The sequence below is a fragment of the Mustela lutreola genome, chromosome 3 (assembly GCF_030435805.1).
Source record: "Mustela lutreola isolate mMusLut2 chromosome 3, mMusLut2.pri, whole genome shotgun sequence".
Taxonomy (NCBI): Eukaryota; Metazoa; Chordata; class Mammalia; order Carnivora; family Mustelidae; genus Mustela; species Mustela lutreola.
Window position 1 is genome coordinate 82,389,825 of NC_081292.1, and position 18,755 is coordinate 82,408,579.

Here is an 18,755-nt window from a genome sequence, read left to right on the forward strand (position 1 = left end):
AGAAATGGAAAAATTTTCCATGCCCCTGGATTGGAAGAATAAATATTGTGAAAATGTCTATGCTACCTAAAGCAATCTACACATGTAGATCCTATCAACGTACCACCCATCTTTTTCAAAGAAATGGGACAAAAAATCCTAAAATTTATATGGAACCAGAAAAGACCTCGAATAGCCAAAGGGATATTGAAAAAGAAAGCCAACGTTGGTGGCATCACAATTCCGTACTTCAAGCTCTATTACAAAGCTGTCATCATCAAGACAGCATGGTACTGGCACAAAAACAGACACATAGATCAATGGAACAGAATAGAGAGCTCAGAAATAGATCCTCAACTCTATGGTCAACTAATCTTCGACAAAGCAGGAAAGAATGTCCAATGGAAAAAAGACAGCCTCTTCAATAAAAGCTATTGGGAAATTGGACAGCCATATGCAGAAAAATGAAATTGGACCATTTCCTTACACCACACACAAAAATAGACTCAAAATGGATGAAGGACCTCAATGTGCGAAAGGAATCCATCAAAATCCTTGAGGAGACCACAGGCAGCAACCTCTTCAACCTCAGCCGCAGCAACATCTTCTTTGGAACATCGCCAAAGGCAAGGGAAGCTAGTGCAGAATTGAACTATTGAGATTTTATCAAGATCAAAAGCTTTTGCACAGCAAAGGAACAGTTAACAAAACCAAAAGACAACTGACAGAATGGGAGAAGATATTTGCAAAGGACATAACAGATAAAGGGCTAGTGTCCAAAATCTATAAAAAGCTTAGCAAACTCAACACCCAAAGAACAAATAATCCAATCAAGAAATGGGCAGAGGACATGAACAGACATTTCTGCAAAGAAGACATCCAGATGGCCAACAGACACATGACAAAGTGCTCCATATCACTCAGCATCAGGGAAATACAAATCAAAACCACAATGAGATACCACCTCACACCAGTCAGAATGGCTAAAATGAACAAGTCAGGAAATGACAGATGCTAGCGAGGATGTGGAGAAAGGGGAACCCTCCTACAATGTTGGTGGGAATGCAAGCTGGTGCAACCACTCTGGAAAACAGCATGGAGGTTCCTGGGAATGTTGAAAATAGAACTGCCTTATGACCCAGCAATTGCACTATTGGGTATTTAACCTAAAGATACATACGTAGTGATCCAAAGCGGCACGTGCACCCGAATGTTTATAGCAGCAATGTCCACAATAGCCAAACTATGGAAAGGACCTAGATGTCCATCAACAGATGAATGGATCAAGAAGATATGGTAAATATACACAATGAAATACTATGCAGCCATCAAAAGAAATGAAATCTTGCCATTTGCGACAACATGGATGGAACTAGAGCGTATCATGCTTAGTGAAAGAAGTCAAGTGGAGAAAGACAACTATCATATGATCTCCCTGATATGAGGAGGTGATGATGCAACATGGGGGCTTAAGGGGGTAGGAGAAGAATAAATGAAACAAGATGGGATTGGGAGGGAGACAAACCATAAGTGACTCTTAATCTCACAAAACAAACTGAGGGTTGCTAAGGGGAGGGGGGTTAGGAGAAGTGGTGTGGGGTTATGGACACTGGGGAGGGTGTGTGCTTTGGTGAGTGCTGTGAAGTGTGTAAACCTGGGGATTCACAGACCTGTTCCCCTGGGGATAAAAATTAAAATATATGTTTATAAAAAACTAAATATTTAAAATTTAAAAAATAATCTAGTGTTTATCCAAAAAATAAAGGTGTTAAAGAGAAAAAAAGAAAATAAATAAATGGTGAATATTAAAATATTAATTCTGCATTTAAGCTTAAATGATCTCTTAAATGTTCATTCTGCATATATAGTATATATATATATATATATATATATATAAAACATGAAATATATATATGTATATATATCTATGCACACACATTAACAGAATGAAAGATAGCTTATTATTTTAAGATTTTATTTTTTTGAGAGGGAGAGAGAGAGAGAGAGAACAAGAGTGAACAAACAAGAGCACAAGAGCAGGGGTAAGGAGAAGCAGATTCCCCACAGAGCAGGGAGTGGGGTTTGATCCCAGGATACTGGGATCATGACCTGAGCCAAAGGCAGGCACTTAACTGACTGAGCCACCCAGGTGCCCTGAAAGATAGTTTAAAAATAAAAAAGCAAGTGTCAGAGGTAAGTATTAAGAAAAGCAAATTGCAAAACCCCCCCCCAAAAAAAAATCTTTTCAGAATGACTGGGTACTATTATAAATAAAAATAGTAATTTTAGTATCTATGGTTAGTGTGTCATAAGAATCGTAAACGAATTGCCTTTTTTGTTAGAATTCCTAACATATGGCACAAATCACAATTGAAATACTGCTTTTGGGGCACCTGGCTGGCTCAGTGGGTTAAGGCCTCTGCCTTCGGCTCAGGTCATGATCTCAGGGTCCTTGGATCAAGCCCACATCCCGCTGTCTGCTCAGCAGGGAGCCTGCTTCCCCTCTCTCTCTCTGCCTGCCTCTCTGCCTGTTTGTGATCTCTGTCTGTCAAATAAATAAATAAAAATTTTAAAAAATGAAAATAAAAAAAAATACTGCTTTTGTGGTCAATATTATGAATGCAAACTATCCACATTTGATTTAAAAAATTATTTAGTTATGTGTAGGAGTTTCAGTTGGACTGGAATAACAAAAATGTTAAATGGATATAATTAATTTGGTGAAATTCCTGATGTTTTAAAAACTGCCTAGGTTAAAACGGTGCAATTTTAGTAAAAATAAATTACATTGTATTATTGGCTTTAAATTATAAATGGAAACAGAAAAAAAAAATAGAAAAGAACATTTCCAGCCTACACAAAACTAATGTAGCTCCACCATCAGAAACAGAGTTTGAGTGGCTGCGTAGCTTAGTTGGTTAAGTGTTAAACTCTTGGTTTGGGCTCATGTCATGATCTCCTGATGGTAGTAGATCAAGTCCCATATTGCACTCCCCTAGTCTGTTTCTCCTGTGCCCCCTCCCTTGTTCAAGCACACACACACACACACACACACACACACACACACACGCAAACACACACTCATAAATAAATAAATAAATAAATAAGAAAGTAAGAGTGAGTCAGGCCTACTAGGTGAAAATATTTATCTCAAATGAAACCAACTCTCACGATTGGATTTTATTCACACTTAGCATTTTTTTTTTCTCTTTCATGGACTTCTTACTATCTCTAGTGGCAACTTTAAATCCTTCAAGAAATCCCAATAAATATCACAGCAAAAACAAAAATAATTTCCATATTCTATTAACTTGGCCTGCAAACCTTCCTCGTTTTAGCTGATGACAGATAAAGGAAAGTTAAATAAATATTTCAAAACTAACACTTTATGTAGTGATATTCTTATCACCTGACAACATAATGCTATTCCACACAGGTACATTTTTCTAAGTCATTTCCATAATGTCAACTAGAACTGATAACCACCAAATTTAGAGTTCCACTTTCTAAGCATATATAAACTGAGCTGTGTTAAAATTTCTTGAAATATATACCTGAGATGTATGATAGTCACCCTACATAGGCAAAATACCTAACCCAATGGTCAAGATAAAGTTAGGTTTCATTTATCTATGCAGAGACGTAGATTTCTAAAGGGACTTTAAAGACATTGAGTTAACTTTTATAATATTTATGTAATTTCTCACCCTTTCAAATTTTCTGTTTTGTTTCAGTGATGACAAATTGCAGATATGGTACATCTTTACTAGTCAACCATGTACAGGAGGAAAAGAGGCCTTTAGAATTTCATAATAAATGGAAGTGAACAGGTATGGTCATTTTTAAAATAAATGAGATGCTAAAATTCTGTCTATCTTGTTTACTTGGCATTGTGATATGAAAATTCTTTAAAAGAGGAAAACTAATCAAAGAAAAAGATGAATAAAATCCAACTAAGTCTTAACTATGTATTATTAGTTTAAAACTTGTTCTTGCTCCATTCACTGAAAGGGCAGTCGCACCTATTCTGGCTGGTTAGAGGAAGACATGCATATTATAACACAATATCTGACATGTTAAATGACACCAGAGAAAGTGAATAACCTATGTTCAATATCGGGTAAAATTCCCAAGTACTTTTTCTAAGAGAATTTCTAAATCAAAAGTTGCCCAAGGTTTTGTGAGAATCTACCTATTTTACATCTCATTCCAAATATTAAACAATTTGCTATAGCCATTCTTATCTAATTATTAATCAGCAAAAAAATCAAAATACACAAAAATGCAGGCTTTACAGCATGCCTTTGAGGATAGACTGAAAAGACAGGATACCTTTATGCTTAATCCAAATCCTCCTACAGTTTGTCTTCTAATGGTCACCGTTCTTTCCTGAAAGACAGGATTTTAAAAGAGGTTAGAATTTCACAATAATAGACTTACACACCATTTTCCTCCTCTCAATTCTGTTTTTGTTCCTTTAAAAAAGAAACATTTTGTGACACCAAACAGGCTTTAATTTTTGCAACAAATGGATCATTTTGTAATTTTTAATCAAAGGTTAATTTATTTGTCTAGATAAAAGGTACTGTATGGTTATTAAGCTTCCTTTCAATGATTCTCTGGACATATTTTGGAATTTTAACTTTTACCTTCTTACTTTCTCATTTTCACACTATGTATTCTTGTTGTCTAAGAAATGACAAGTTTGGGTTACAAAAAAATAACTCTGTGTCAATGGTAATATTATCTTTGTCAACCAAGGTCTTATTTCCTTCAGGACTAAATTATCTTGCTGTGGAAATCTGAGAGCTGAGCTGGGACGCTGCTGTTTCCCAACACATAAATGATCCATGTGTGTGTCTAGGACTGAAACTGTGGATAAACCAGGTTCATAATGATTGTTTATTTGGAAAAGAATGGATTTCATACCTAACTAATAATGACAATGGAATTATCAATTTTCAAAATCAATTATCTTTTTCTTTCAACAATGGTAAAGATAATTCAATCACTAGTGTTTAAAACAAAAATCACAAAAATCTACATTTGAACAAATCCTTTAATTTAAAAAAAATAATCAGTATTACTCTGTTTTAGGGCCATTCTACATCATGCATATTCTGGAAGTGTGTTGAAATTTTATTTATTACCTTCTCAACTTACTTATAACTTTCTTATGTTTTGAACCTCCCCCTATCCATAACACTTTAAGACTTCCTCCCCTTTCTCCTGTTGTACTTGGGATAGATATTTCTCCCTACAAATGCCCAGCTTGTTTGCTATGATCTCTTTCTTATTGATTCTTTCCTTTACTCCCTGGTTTTAGAGGGGCTATGTGGAGCAGTTTATATTATTTAAAAAGAACAAAAAGAGGGGCGCCTGGGTGGCTCAGTGGGTTGAGCCTCTGCCTTCGGCTCAGGTCATGATCCCAGGGGCCTGGGATCGAGTCCTGCATGGGCTCTCTGCTCAGCAGGGAGCCTGCTTCTCCTCATCTCTCTCTCTGTCTGTCTCTCTGCCTATTTGTGATCTCTCTCTCTGTCAAATAAATAAATAAAATCTTTAAAAAAAAAAAAGAACAAAAAGAAAATCTGGAAAATGTGTGCTTCTGATGGTTCTTCCTAAATACTTTAAGGTAGTATAGTATAAAACCTCATCATGTTGGCAGTTACAAAATATTTTCATTAAGCCATGTTTTTAGATTTCATAAATAAAAGCAAAAAATGTTTAAAGAACAATACCACTATACCAGATATTGAGGTATAATAAGTGTCATTTATTTTGAATTAAAAAATAAACATTTATGGTTGGAGATTGGGGCATAAGAAAAAGAATTATTAGTACAAATTAATAACACTTAGTTATCTCAATTTTTTGTCATGTCCTAAGTAATTTGACCTATTTTAAAACTATAGATTTCACTCTTAAAACCTGTCCTCTAATTATGTTTTCAAGTCAACATTAAAGTTACTTACACAAAGTACGTTTACAGATGTATTACAATGTATGAAAAGGAACATGAAATATAAAACACATTATTCATGTTAAATAATACCATAAACTCTACTTTTTATTTTTAAGCCAAATATTGTATCACTCCCCATTTTTGGGATCACAGATATGGGAAGAAACAGTACTTTAGAACTTATATTGTAATATCTATGTATATAAGCATAACTTCATGTACAAAATCAAAAAGGAAAGTGGGCACATGCATTATACACACAGAAAATCTAATTTAAAATATATTACATATTTATTGGAAATGTCCTTTTGTTAGACAAGGTAAGAAGAACCTGTTAAATTAAGTAATCATTGTTTATTTCTCACTAAAGGATTGATTAAAGCTATAAATTGAAAATAATGGAATTGAAATCAAAGAATCTATCAATGACTCAAGTATCCACAACTTAATATGTTCGGAAAATTACTTAATCCCTATGAATCTCTTTTTCCTAATCTGTAAAATGGTGATAAATAAGACAGTAACAGCTTTGTTTTGAGGAGTAGTAATTGTGAAGAACCCCAGGATAGAGTAGAAATTTAATTAATATTCTCTCTCTCTCTCTCTTTCTCTCTCACACACACACACACAGACACACACAAATACACACAATCTGTTATTCTAGACAGATATTCTTATTTAGTAGTCACTTAAATATCTGATTAATATTTGTCCACTTTGTATTCCAATAGTTACATCACAGAGTAACTCAAATACTGGAAGTCTCAGCTCAAGGATAAGCCAAGTAAATGGTTGTCTTTACTCTTTTTTTTTTTTTTAATTTTTTATTTTTTATAAACATATATTTTTATCCCCAGGGGTACAGGTCTGTGAATCACCAGGTTTACACACTTCATAGCACTCACCAAATCACATACCCTCCCCAATGTCCATAATCCCACCCCCTTCTCCCAAACCCCCTCCCCCCGGCAACCCTCAGTTTGTTTTGTGAGATTAAGAGTCACTTATGGTTTGTCTCCCTCCCAATCCCATCTTGTTTCATTTATTCTTCTTCTACCCACTTAAGCCTCCATGTTGCATCACCACTTCCTCATATCAGGGAGATCATATGATAGTTGTCTTTCTCTGCTTGACTTATTTCGCTAAGCATGATACGCTCTAGTTCCATCCATGTTGTTGCAAATGGCAAGATTTCATTTCTTTTGATGGCTGCATAGTATTCCATTGTGTATATATACCACATCTTCTTGATCCATTCATCTGTTGATGGACATCTAGGTTCTTTCCATAGTTTGGCTATTGTGGACATTGCTGCTATAAACATTCGGGTGCATGTGCCCCTTTGGATCACTACATTTGTATCTTTAGGGTAAATACCCAATAGTGCAATTGCTGGGTCATAGGGCAGTTCTATTTTCAACATTTTGAGGAACCTCCATGCTGTTTTCCAGAGTGGCTGCACCAGCTTGCATTCCCACCAACAGTGTAGGAGGGTTCCCCTTTCTCCGCATCCTCGCCAGCATCTGTCATTTCCTGACTTGTTGATTTTAGCCATTCTGACTGGTGTGAGGTGATATCTCATTGTGGTTTTGATTTGTATTTCCCTGATGCCGAGTGATATGGAGCACTTTTTCATGTGTCTGTTCGCCATCTGGATGTCTTCTTTGCAGAAATGTCTGTTCATGTCCTCTGCCCATTTCTTGATTGGATTATTTGTTCTTTGGGTGTTGAGTTTGCTCAGTTCTTTATAGATTCTGGACACTAGTCCTTTATCTGATATGTCGTTTGCAAATATCTTCTCCCATTCTGTCAGTTGTCTTTTGATTTTGTTAACTGTTTCCTTTGCTGTGCAAAAGCTTTTGATCTTGATGAAATCCCAGTAGTTCATTTTTTCCCTTGCTTCCTCTTTTAAAACGGATAAGCAAACTGCTTTCACAAAACTGCCTATCAAACTAAAAGCTTCTTAGATAGTAGTTATTTTCTTAATTCCATGTCTATAAGGAACAAATTCTTGACTCCTTAAAATAAAGATTCATCTTTATTTTCTCAAAGTAAAGAAGTCAGCCTGTCAAAGAAAATCTATTTTATTTAGTAAATTACTTCACCTAAATTTCCTACAACGTCTTGCACAGAAATCATTAGTCACAAGGACAACTTGATAAGTAAACTCTATTAACCAGCCAAATGTATACTGAAACACTGCTTTTCTTTGAAGGGACAACAAGCATGCCAGGGTGATCAAAGTTCTATGCAACGTCTTTACTCCTTGTCTACAAGACTGCTTTCCAGTCTTTGGTGGAGAATATTTAGAACATGTTCCAAATCAAATGCAAAATTGATGCAGAAAGGAGTTTGGAAACTAGAGAGTCAGCAATAACAGCTGAAAATCTCAGAGACAGCAATTATTTTAATGTATTTTAAACACATGGGCACATGCACATATATGCAAATTCCAGCCAACACCTTTATATGCTATTGCTTCATTAGCTTATTTTATAAGAAAGTAAGGAGAAACAAGCAAGACAAACTCGTGTTTTAAGCCAAAATATTAAATTTATCACTGCAGGTAGTGGGAAGTATAGAATGGCAAAACAACTGCTCCCAGTGTGGCACCTTCCCGACATTCTTCCCACTGTCTCTGTTTGTGTTATCTATACCCTCTATCCCCTTTCCACCTCTTCACATTTGGTTCTTTCCTACTGTCCCCACCAAAATATTTTTTTAATGCAATGTAATGAATTGTTTCAGCTGCTCACCTCATAAATCAGAGAATATCTATCTGAAAACTGATCTGAAGTTGTATTTAGTTACATCTGGGGTGTCATAAAGACATTGCCTAAGTAACAAAGCCCTATCGTTCAGGAAACTAATGCTTATTGGTTATTTTTTCTTTAAAACACAAAATCAAGACAAGTATCCCCACATTCTTACATATACAAAAAGCCTTTCTTTAATCTTCCTATTCCTTGTAAAATGTAAACGATGGACTTATAAAAAGGTGCTGTAGGAGCTCCTGGGTGGTTCAGTTGCCTAAGTGTCTGCCTTTGGCTCAGGTCATGATCCCAGGGTCCTGGAATAGAGAGCCTCGGGTCAGGCTCCCAGCTCAGTGGGGAGCCCGCTTCTCCCTCTCCCTCTGCTGCTCTCCCTGTTTGTGCTCTCTCACTCTGTCTCTCTCTGTGTCAAATAAATAAATACAATCTTTAAGAAAAAAAAAAAAAGATGGGCTGTATACCTAACTAATCAGCATAAATGTTATGAAAAAAAAAAACCTTGTTTTATTTTTTTAATTAATTAATTTATTTTCAGAAAAACAGTATTCATTATTTTTTCACCACACCCAGTGCTCCATGAAATCCGTGCCCTCTATAATACCCACCACCTGGTACCCCAACCTCCCACCCCCTGCCACTTCAAACCCCTCAGATTGTTTTTCAGAGTCCTACATTCGTTTTCTGTCTAAATCAAATTATTGTCACCACTGCCCTCTGGATTATTATATTTGAATACTCCATGTATGCTGTGTGAACTATATGGGAACTATAACCAAAATATGCATGATACCAAACACAAAGTGTTGTTATGGTGTATCCCAAGTATAGAAATGTTTGAGATATGTAGTTGAAAAGAGAAGGAAGCAGTGATAACAATGCAGAAACTAGAGAGATTATCAAAAGGAGAATTGTTTGTACTGATTATGTGGGGTGAGAATAAAGAAGATATACAAGAAAAGAGGGAATGTCGTTAGTTCTTTTGATGGTTCAAGAAGAGTATAAAATGTTGAAAAAAGAATAATAATAAAAATGGTAGCTTCTAGGTACTGAAAATAAAATATGTGAACTGACAGGTTTCACAGCACATATAACTATTAAAATACATTGTGACCTTGATTTTTTTTTTTTGTCAACTATTTTTTCTGAGAGCTGAGGCTTGTCCACAGTTGAATTCCAAGAATTTAGCATAGGGCCTATATCAAAGTTAGGCTTTCATGCATTAAGTGAAAAATCAAAAGCTTTTTGCAAGTATTTTCCTAAGTAATCATCCTAACAACACTTAGGATAAACAATATTTTTCTAATTTAGAATGAGAAAACTAAATGCAAAAGAGTTATATTAATTTGACAAGATCCAAATCATGATTTAAATGAAGGTATCTCTGATTCCACTATAACAACAGGATTGGGATGGGATGGAGAATTGGGATGAAAGAAAAAAAGAAACTGGAAAATCAGGGTACATTGTAATAAAAAGAGAAGGAATTGTGAGAAACTGAATGTTTTCCCTCTAAAATCAAGAAAAAGGCAAGGATCATCTGTCTCATTGATGAGGGAGCGGGAAGCTGGCTGAGGACAGAGCAAGAGCTGGCACCTTGCACCCCCTCTCCACCTGCTCCCCTCCATATGTGTAGCATTCCTCAGGCACCCCTGACTGCCATAAAATGATAAATAGTTAACTTGCAGGGATCACAATCCTGCAGAACAGGAATCTCCTTTGCTCTACAGATGTCCTAGAGCTCTAAATAGGGAGGTTACCTACCTTATCAATATCACAAATTTCCAGAGGCAAAGAACTTTCAGTTCCTGAAGCCCTAATGTCTCCCTCCCCACCATAAACTGGAGGAGGCTGAGGTAGAAGGGAATGTAAATGATAGCAGGATCATAACACCCCACCAAGAATCTCCCAACTATCTTGATGTTAATGCCTGACCTAAAGATGACATTGATCAAGCCATAAGGGCAAGGCCTCCCCCCGGCACCTTGTAGGCCCTCCTTAACATGTGAAAACTCTGTTGAAACCTCCCATGCCTTCTCCTTACCTTCCCCCAACCACAAGGTATATAACCTGCCATCCCTCTCAACCTGGGGCAGCAGCTCTTCCTGCCCACAGGTCCTGTCCCCGTGCTTTAATAAACCACCTTTTGCACCAGCGATGTCTTAAGAATTCTTTCTTTAGTCGTTGGCTCCGAACCTCACCCCACCTAACCTGACTTAGGTTCTGGGACTTCATCATCACCACTCCTCTTACATTGTGCTTGGATTCTCAACTAGTGCAATAAGGCAATATGAGACTGACGCGCTACCTACTGCGCTAACGAGGCACCTGCAATAAGGCAATAATCTGAAGTAAAAGTCATTGTCTATATGGAAAATCCCAAAGAATCAATAAAATCCTCATAGAAATAATAAATAATTGTTCAAGGTCACAGGAGACAAAAATATACAAAAATCAATTGCTTTCCTATATATCACCCATGAGAAATTAAAATTTGAAATGAAAATCACAATATCATTTACAATAGCTCACAAAAAAGGAAATACTTGGTATAAATCTAACAAAATAAGTGAGAACTTATATATGGAAAACTACAAAACTCTGGAGAAAGAAATAAAAGATGATTAAAACAGAGAATTTTATATTCATGCCCTAGAAGACTCAGTATTTTTAGGATTCAACTCTTCCCAACTAGATCTACAAAATCAATGCCATCCCACTGTTTCTGAGGTTAACGTGGGAAGCCAGAAGACCCATAATAGCCACCACAATATTGAAGTAGAAGAAAAAGTTGGAGGACTCAGGATGCCTGATTCAGGACTTATTAAAAGCTACAGTAATTAAGACAGCATGAAATTTTTGAACATATAGATTATTGGAATAGAACAGAATGCCCCCAAACAAAACAAAACAAAGCCAAAGCAAACATGCAGATGCAGTTAATTGATCTTTGACAAAGAAAAAAGGCAAAAAGAAAAAACAAAAAAAACAAAAAAAAAACAAAAAAAAAAGGAAAGAAGAAAGAGGAAGGAAGGAAGGAGAAAGAAAGAAGGAAAGGAAGGAAGGGAGCAATCTCGACATTGATGCCATTCCTTTCATAAAAATTAACACAAATTGGATCACAGATCTAAACATAAACACTATTATTATAAAACTTCTAAAAGAAAACAGGAGAAAATCTCTGACTTTGGATTTAACAATGCGCTTTTCAATATAATATCAAAAGCATGATCCATAAAAAGAAACAATTGATGTTAAAATATTTTAAAATTAAAAACATCTATTTTGTAAAAGATATGCTTAAGAGAATGAAAAGTCACAGATGTAAAGAAAATATTTGCATAATGCATTCTGGTAAAGGACTTGTTTCCAAAATATATGAAGAACTCTTAACACTTAGCAAGAAAATAAACAATCCAATTAAAATGTTGCCAAAATATTTGAGCTAGCACCTCATCAAAGAATATACAGATGGCAAGTAAGCATATGAAAAGATGCTCAACATCATTTGTTATTAAGGAATTGCAGATTAAAATAATGAAGTAACATTACACATCTACTAGGATGACTAAAATCTAAAACATTAACTATATCAAGTGGGATATATCATCATAAGAATTCACCCTCCTTGCAGGTCAGAATTCAAGAGAGTTTGGTAGTTTCTCATAGAGTTCAAAGAAGTCCGAAAAAATTTCATCAAGATCAAAAGCTTTTGCACAGCAAAGGAAACAGTTAACAAAATCAAAAGACAACTGACAGAATGGGAGAAGATATTTGCAAACGACATATCAGATAAAGGACTAGTGTCCAGAATCTATAAAGAATTTAGCAAACTCAACACCCAAAGAACAAATAATCCAATCAAGAAATGGGCAGAGGACATGAACAGACATTTCTGCAAAGAAGACATCCAGATGGCGAACAGACACATGAAAAAGTGCTCCATATCACTCGGCATCAGGGAAATACAAATCAAAACCACAATGAGGTATCACCTCACACCAGTCAGAATGGCTAAAATAAACAAGTCAGGAAATGACAGATGTTGGCGAGGATGCGGAGAAAGCGGAACCCTCTATACTGTTGGTGGGAATGCAAGCTGGTGCAACCTCTCTGGAAAACAGCATGTAGGTTCCTCAAAATGTTGAAAATAGAACTGCCCTATGACCCAGCAATTGCACTATTGGGTATTTACCCTAAAGATACAAACGTAGTGATCCAAAGGGGCATGTGTACCCGAATGTTTATAGCAGCAATGTCCACAATAGCCAAACTATGGAAAGGACCTAGATGTCCATCAACAGATGAATGGATCAAGAAGATGTGGTAAATATACACAATGGAATACTATGCAGCCATCAAAAGAAATGAAATCTTGCCATTTGCGACAACATGGATGGAACTAGAGCGTATCATGCTTAGCGAAATAAGTCAAGTGGAGAAAGACAACTATCATATGATCTCCCTGATATGAGGAAGTGGTGATGCAACATGGGGGCTTAAGTGGGTACGAGAAGAATAAATGAAAGAAGATGGGATTGGGAGGGAGACAAACCATAAGTAACTCTTATTCTCACAAAACAAACTGAGGGTTGCTGGGGGGAGGGGTTTTGGGAGAAGGGGGTGGGATTATGGACATTGGGGAGGGTATGTTTTTTGGTGAGTGCTGTGAAGTGTGTAAACCTGGTGATTCACAGACCTGTACCCCTGGGGATAAAAATATATGTTTATAAAAAATAAAATATTATATTAAAAAAAAGATTACATAGGAACTGCACTCCTACATATTTAATCAACTCATTTTAACATTTGTGTTTACCTAAAAAACTCTGCATAAAAATATTTGTAACAGCTTTATTCATAATTGGCAAAAACTGAAAGTGACCAAGATGCACTTTATCCATAGGATGGATAAAGATACAAACAAAACTGTGTGTGGTACATCTGTACAAGAACATATTTATTCACTAGTAGAAAGAAATAACTGTCTAGCTTCAAAAAGACATGGAGAAACCTCAAATGTATACCACTAGGTAAAAGAAGCCAGTCTTAAAAGGATACATATTCTGATTCCATTTATAAGACACTCTGAAAAGACAAAACTATAGAGACAATGAAATGATCAGTGGTTTCCAGGAATTCAGGGAGAGGGAGGAAGGGCTGAATAAATTAAGCACAGGAGATTTACAGGGTAATGAAACTATTCTTTTTTTTTTTTAAGATTTATTTATTTATTTGATAGACAGAAATCACAAGGAGGCAGAGAGGCAGGCAGAGAGAGAGGAGGAAGCAGGCTCCCTGCTGAGCAGAGAGCCAGATGCGGGGCTCGATCCCAGGACCCTGGGATCATGACCTGAGCCGAAGGCAGAGGCTTTAACCCACTGAGCCACCCAGGCGTCCCATGAAACTATTCTTTTTGATATTACAATAATGAGTACATGACGTTAGGCTTTAGTGAAAGCACATTAAACTTTAGAGAACAAAGAATGCATCTTAATAGAGATTCATTTAGAAGAGTCATTTAAAAAGTTAGAGGATCCAGAGAGGGAATGCAGCTGTAACAAAACAATCTCATTGCATTTAAAATGTCTGTTACTATCTCCTTGAAAGGAATACCGGTAAATGTGCTGAACTAGGTAACTTTGGAAATGAACGGAATCAGTAAGACTAAAGCTAAAGACTAAAGACAAAAGGTACTGCACATAGTATTGTATTCTGGTTATTCTGGTTGAGAAAGCCCTTCCACATGAAGGTAAAGTTAATAACTCTGATTTTATATATATATATATATATATATATATATATATATATATATATGAATTAAATAAGTAAGTTGATAGTAGATGGGAACAACCAGTTTCTTACTGTTGGAGAGGGAATTTACAGCAAGGGAAAAAGGCTAAAACAGTCCATTGTGTAATGGAAGACAGTTAAAGATAGCAGTATGAACTCATGCTTAGTGTAATGTGGATACAGATGGTTACACACAGAAATATTTAAAGATATAGGAATATATAGAGATTATCTTTCATCCTTTTAAAAATAGTTTTACAGGAATACAATTCATATACCATAAAGCCAACTATTTAAAGTGTACAATTTAATGAATTTTAGTATATTCACAGTTATGCATTCATCACCATAATCAATTTTAAAATATTGGCATTTTTCAAAATGTAACCCCATATCTTTCAATCCTTAAAGCTCATCCTAGCCTTAGGGATCTACTAATTATCTAACGATCTACTAATTAATATAACTAATTAATCTAACTAATTAGTAGATCTACTAATCCACTTTCTATCTCTATAGATTTGCCTATTATGGACATTTCACATAAATGGTATCACACAGCATACAGTCCTTCATGTTGGCTTCTAACCATGATATTTTCAAAGTTCATCTATGTTGTAGCATGTATCAATATTTAATTTTTATTAATTAAATATTAATTTAAATTAATGACATTCCATCACATGGGTATGCCACATTTTATTTATCCATTCCTCCACTGATAGACATTTAGGTTGTTTACACTATTTGGTTATTACAAATAATGCTGCTATAAACTTTTGTGTGCAAATTTTATATGTACCTATGTGCTTTTTTCCTTTGACCCTTTGCTAAAGAGTGAAACTGGGAACTGTTAGAATGTTTTCCAATGAAGCTATACCATTTTACAATTCTCACCAGTAATGTCTGAGAATTTCAACTTCTCCACATCTTCACTAACACTTGCCCTTCTCTATCTTTATTATTATAACCATCCCAGTGGCTATAAAGTATTTCATGTGGCTTTGATATATACTTCCTTTATGGCTAACAAGGTTGAGCATCTCTTCATTTGCTTATTGGTTATTTATATACCTTCTTGGGAGAAATGTCCCCTTGAACCCTTTGAATGTGTCACAATATTTTATACCTATGTTGTCTCCTAAGAGTTTCATATTTTTAGCTTTTATACTTAGATTTTTGATCCATTTTGAGTTAATTTTTATAATGGTGTAAGTTCCCAAATTCATTATTTTGCATGTGGATATCCAATTAATCTGACAGCATTGCCTGAAGAGATAATTTTTCCCCATTGGTCTTGTCACCCCTGAAAATTAATTGATTGTAAATATGAAGGTTTATTTCTGAACTCTAAATTCTATTTCAATGACTGTGTATCACTATCTATATGCCATATGTGGACATATCTCACACTGTCCAAATTACCACTTCTCTAAAACTGCTAAGTTTTTTTTTTTTTAAATCTTGTAGTGTGAGTGCCTCAAATTTTTCTTTTACAAAATTGTTTTAGCTATTCTAAGTCCCTTTCATTTTTATATGAATCTTAGCATTAGTTTGTCTATTCTTGCAAAGAAATAAGCTTGGATTTTAATAGAGTTTGATCTGTAAATCATGTGGAGATTACTAGTATTTTAACATATCATTACATTTTGGAGCTCATGAAAAAAGAATGCCTTTCCATGTATTTAGATCTTCTTTAATATCTTTCAATGTTTTTTTGTTGCTGTTGTTGTTGTTTTTCATTTTCAGAATATATATTTTGTACATTTGCAAATTTAATCCTAAGTGTTTCTTTCTTTTTTTTTTTTTAAGATTTTATTTATTTACTTGACAGAGATCACAAGTAGGCAGAGAGGCAGGCAGAGAGAGAGAGAGAGGGAAGCAGGCTCCCTGCTGAGCCAGAGAACCCAGTGTGGGGCTCCATCCCAGGACCCTGGGATCATGACCTGAGCTGAAGGCAGAGGCTTTAACCCACTGAGCCACCCAGGCACCCAAGTGTTTCATTCTTTTTAAAAACTATTTTCAATGGGGGCACCCCAAAGCCTGTTGGCAAATGTAATTTGTAGTGAGTCCTTCCTGAATTAACATGGGTGTTGTTTGAAATTTAAATATTTCCTGTTTATTTTTAAAGGTACCATTGCAGAGAACGGAATAGCACCTTTCTACTTTCATATTCTCCACCACCTATGAAACTGAAATCTTATCTTTATAGTTTTGTTCTGACAAATGAGCATCTATAATGGATTCAAGCAGTAACGTGATGTCAATTACTGTGGCCAAGTTCAGTCAGTGGTGAATCTTTTGAACTGAAATCCAGGCACTGTGAGCAACCACCCATGTGGTTGTCCCCTGATCCATTCTGTCTCCTATCTTCTAACACTTATTAAGATTATGACAGCTCTGAGAAGTCCTGTATTAAGCATGCTATTTCTTTTTGTTTAATCTATTGTTTCCCTAACTGAAAAATTTACTCTGTGATTTCTAATTGTTTCAGACACATATATATCTAAAAGGTCATGTGGACCAAAGATTCACTCACTTTTAATCACCTAATAAGTTGTGTTTGAATATGTCATACCCATAAAACCTCTAGGCAGATTATAAAAGAACATTTTAGCAAGTTATTTGTCCTAGAATATGTTTGAATCATAATATGAAAATAATTTTGAAAATGTACATAACCACTGTTTATTTTATGTTTTCAATAGTCCAGTTTTCAAAAAGGGATTTATACATTTATAAATATTGATATTAATAATGATTATATTTCTGTGGTATTTCATATCTTAGTGGAATTAGCTTTTAATTTTATAACACCATTAAATAATGGTTGTGATAGTTGCCTTTGTCATCATGCTAATTTAGAGGGAAATTACAGTAATATTATTAATCTTGACTTTTGCTTTTCCTGAGATCCTTGTTTTAGGTTGGTTTACACACATGCGCGCACACACACACACATAATCTACTTGTTCGTTTTGTTGAGAGGATCTAGAAGAAACAATACCCTGTGACATTGTTTTGGGGTTTGTTTGTTTGTTTGTTTGTTTTAATGCTAGTTTTGGCCCAGTTTGAGGCCCTGGCTTGAAGCTGGACAGTTCGCCTCTGGAATAGCAAACTAAGTCCACACCCAACCACCTCCCTGACTGGGCTCTCACTCTCAGGGTCACTACCTATCTGCCCTAATCACTCATGACCTGGCACTAGACAACTAAGAACCTAAGAGCTAAGAACTGCCTATGCCTCAAGCTTGCTGCAATTATTCAAACTAGCCAATGATTAACCTCGCTCCCTGTTATATTCTGGGGAGGGAATGACGTGAAAGAGGGTCACTGGGGTATTGCATCTCACTGTTTTCTGCCTCTTAAATTTTCAGTGAAATGCCCCACTACAGCCATATTCCCTGAGCCTCTGGTTCACCCTCTAAAAGCAAATTTCATCTTTGCTTACTGTTAGGGACAGACTGGGGAATGAGGATTTGTGATCTAAGAAAGGCAATCCAGTTCTTTAAAACTTTACACAGAAATTCAGTTTCTATCTTGAGCCCTTCCTGAACCCAGGACTTCATTGGACTCTTAGGCTTTAAATTCTTGAGTTTTTGTGCCACGTGAAGTTCAGGTTTGACTACTTCACATTGCCTATGTTAGCAGCCCCATTTCAGACACTGAGATTTTAGCTTTCTCTAAACTACTGTTAGTTGTCTCTCACCCCACCAAATTGTTGCCAGCTTCCAGCTGGAATTTCTTTTCATTCTCCTGTGCTTTATGCCTCTCTTGAAGTGATATATAGATTTGCTCTAAGTCAAGTCTTCACGCACTGAGCTTTAGTGAGTCGATTTCCACACAGGATACCCTGTCTTCATACTTGAACTGGAAGTACTGCGTCTATGCATGCAATCACCATATTTCTCTGTGAGATGACACTTTTCTGCTGTGGTTTTTGGATGAAGGGAAAATGAGATAAACTTCAGTTAAAATTAAAACTTTTATGGGAATGTTAAAGGGAAAAATATTAAGAGAGTCAAACTTTTGGAAAGGGACAATTAAAGGATGATTATTCAGAATAGCTGGAATACAGAATTCAAACCAAGATAGATGAGACCTTATTTCCTTTCTTGAAATGGTAAATATTTCAAATAGTTGATAAATGGCTACTACATAGCAGACACTATTTTACCTGTTGTAACTACAAAAGAGAACAAAGCATCAAAAATCCCTGCTGTTAGGTGTTCACATTCTAATTGGGAGACAGGT

General features: G+C 35.7%; 1 protein-coding gene across 2 annotated transcripts in view; it reads right to left on the reverse strand.

The window, feature by feature from the left end:
• SNTG1 (syntrophin gamma 1) overlaps positions 1–18,755 on the reverse strand; it is a 941,158-nt gene that overhangs the window by 303,136 nt on the left and 619,267 nt on the right. For both annotated transcript variants that reach the window (XM_059166477.1, XM_059166476.1), the window contains exon 4: positions 4,312–4,368. In XM_059166477.1, the coding sequence (XP_059022460.1) occupies positions 4,312–4,368 (57 nt within the window). The remainder of the gene's footprint in view (positions 1–4,311; positions 4,369–18,755) is intronic.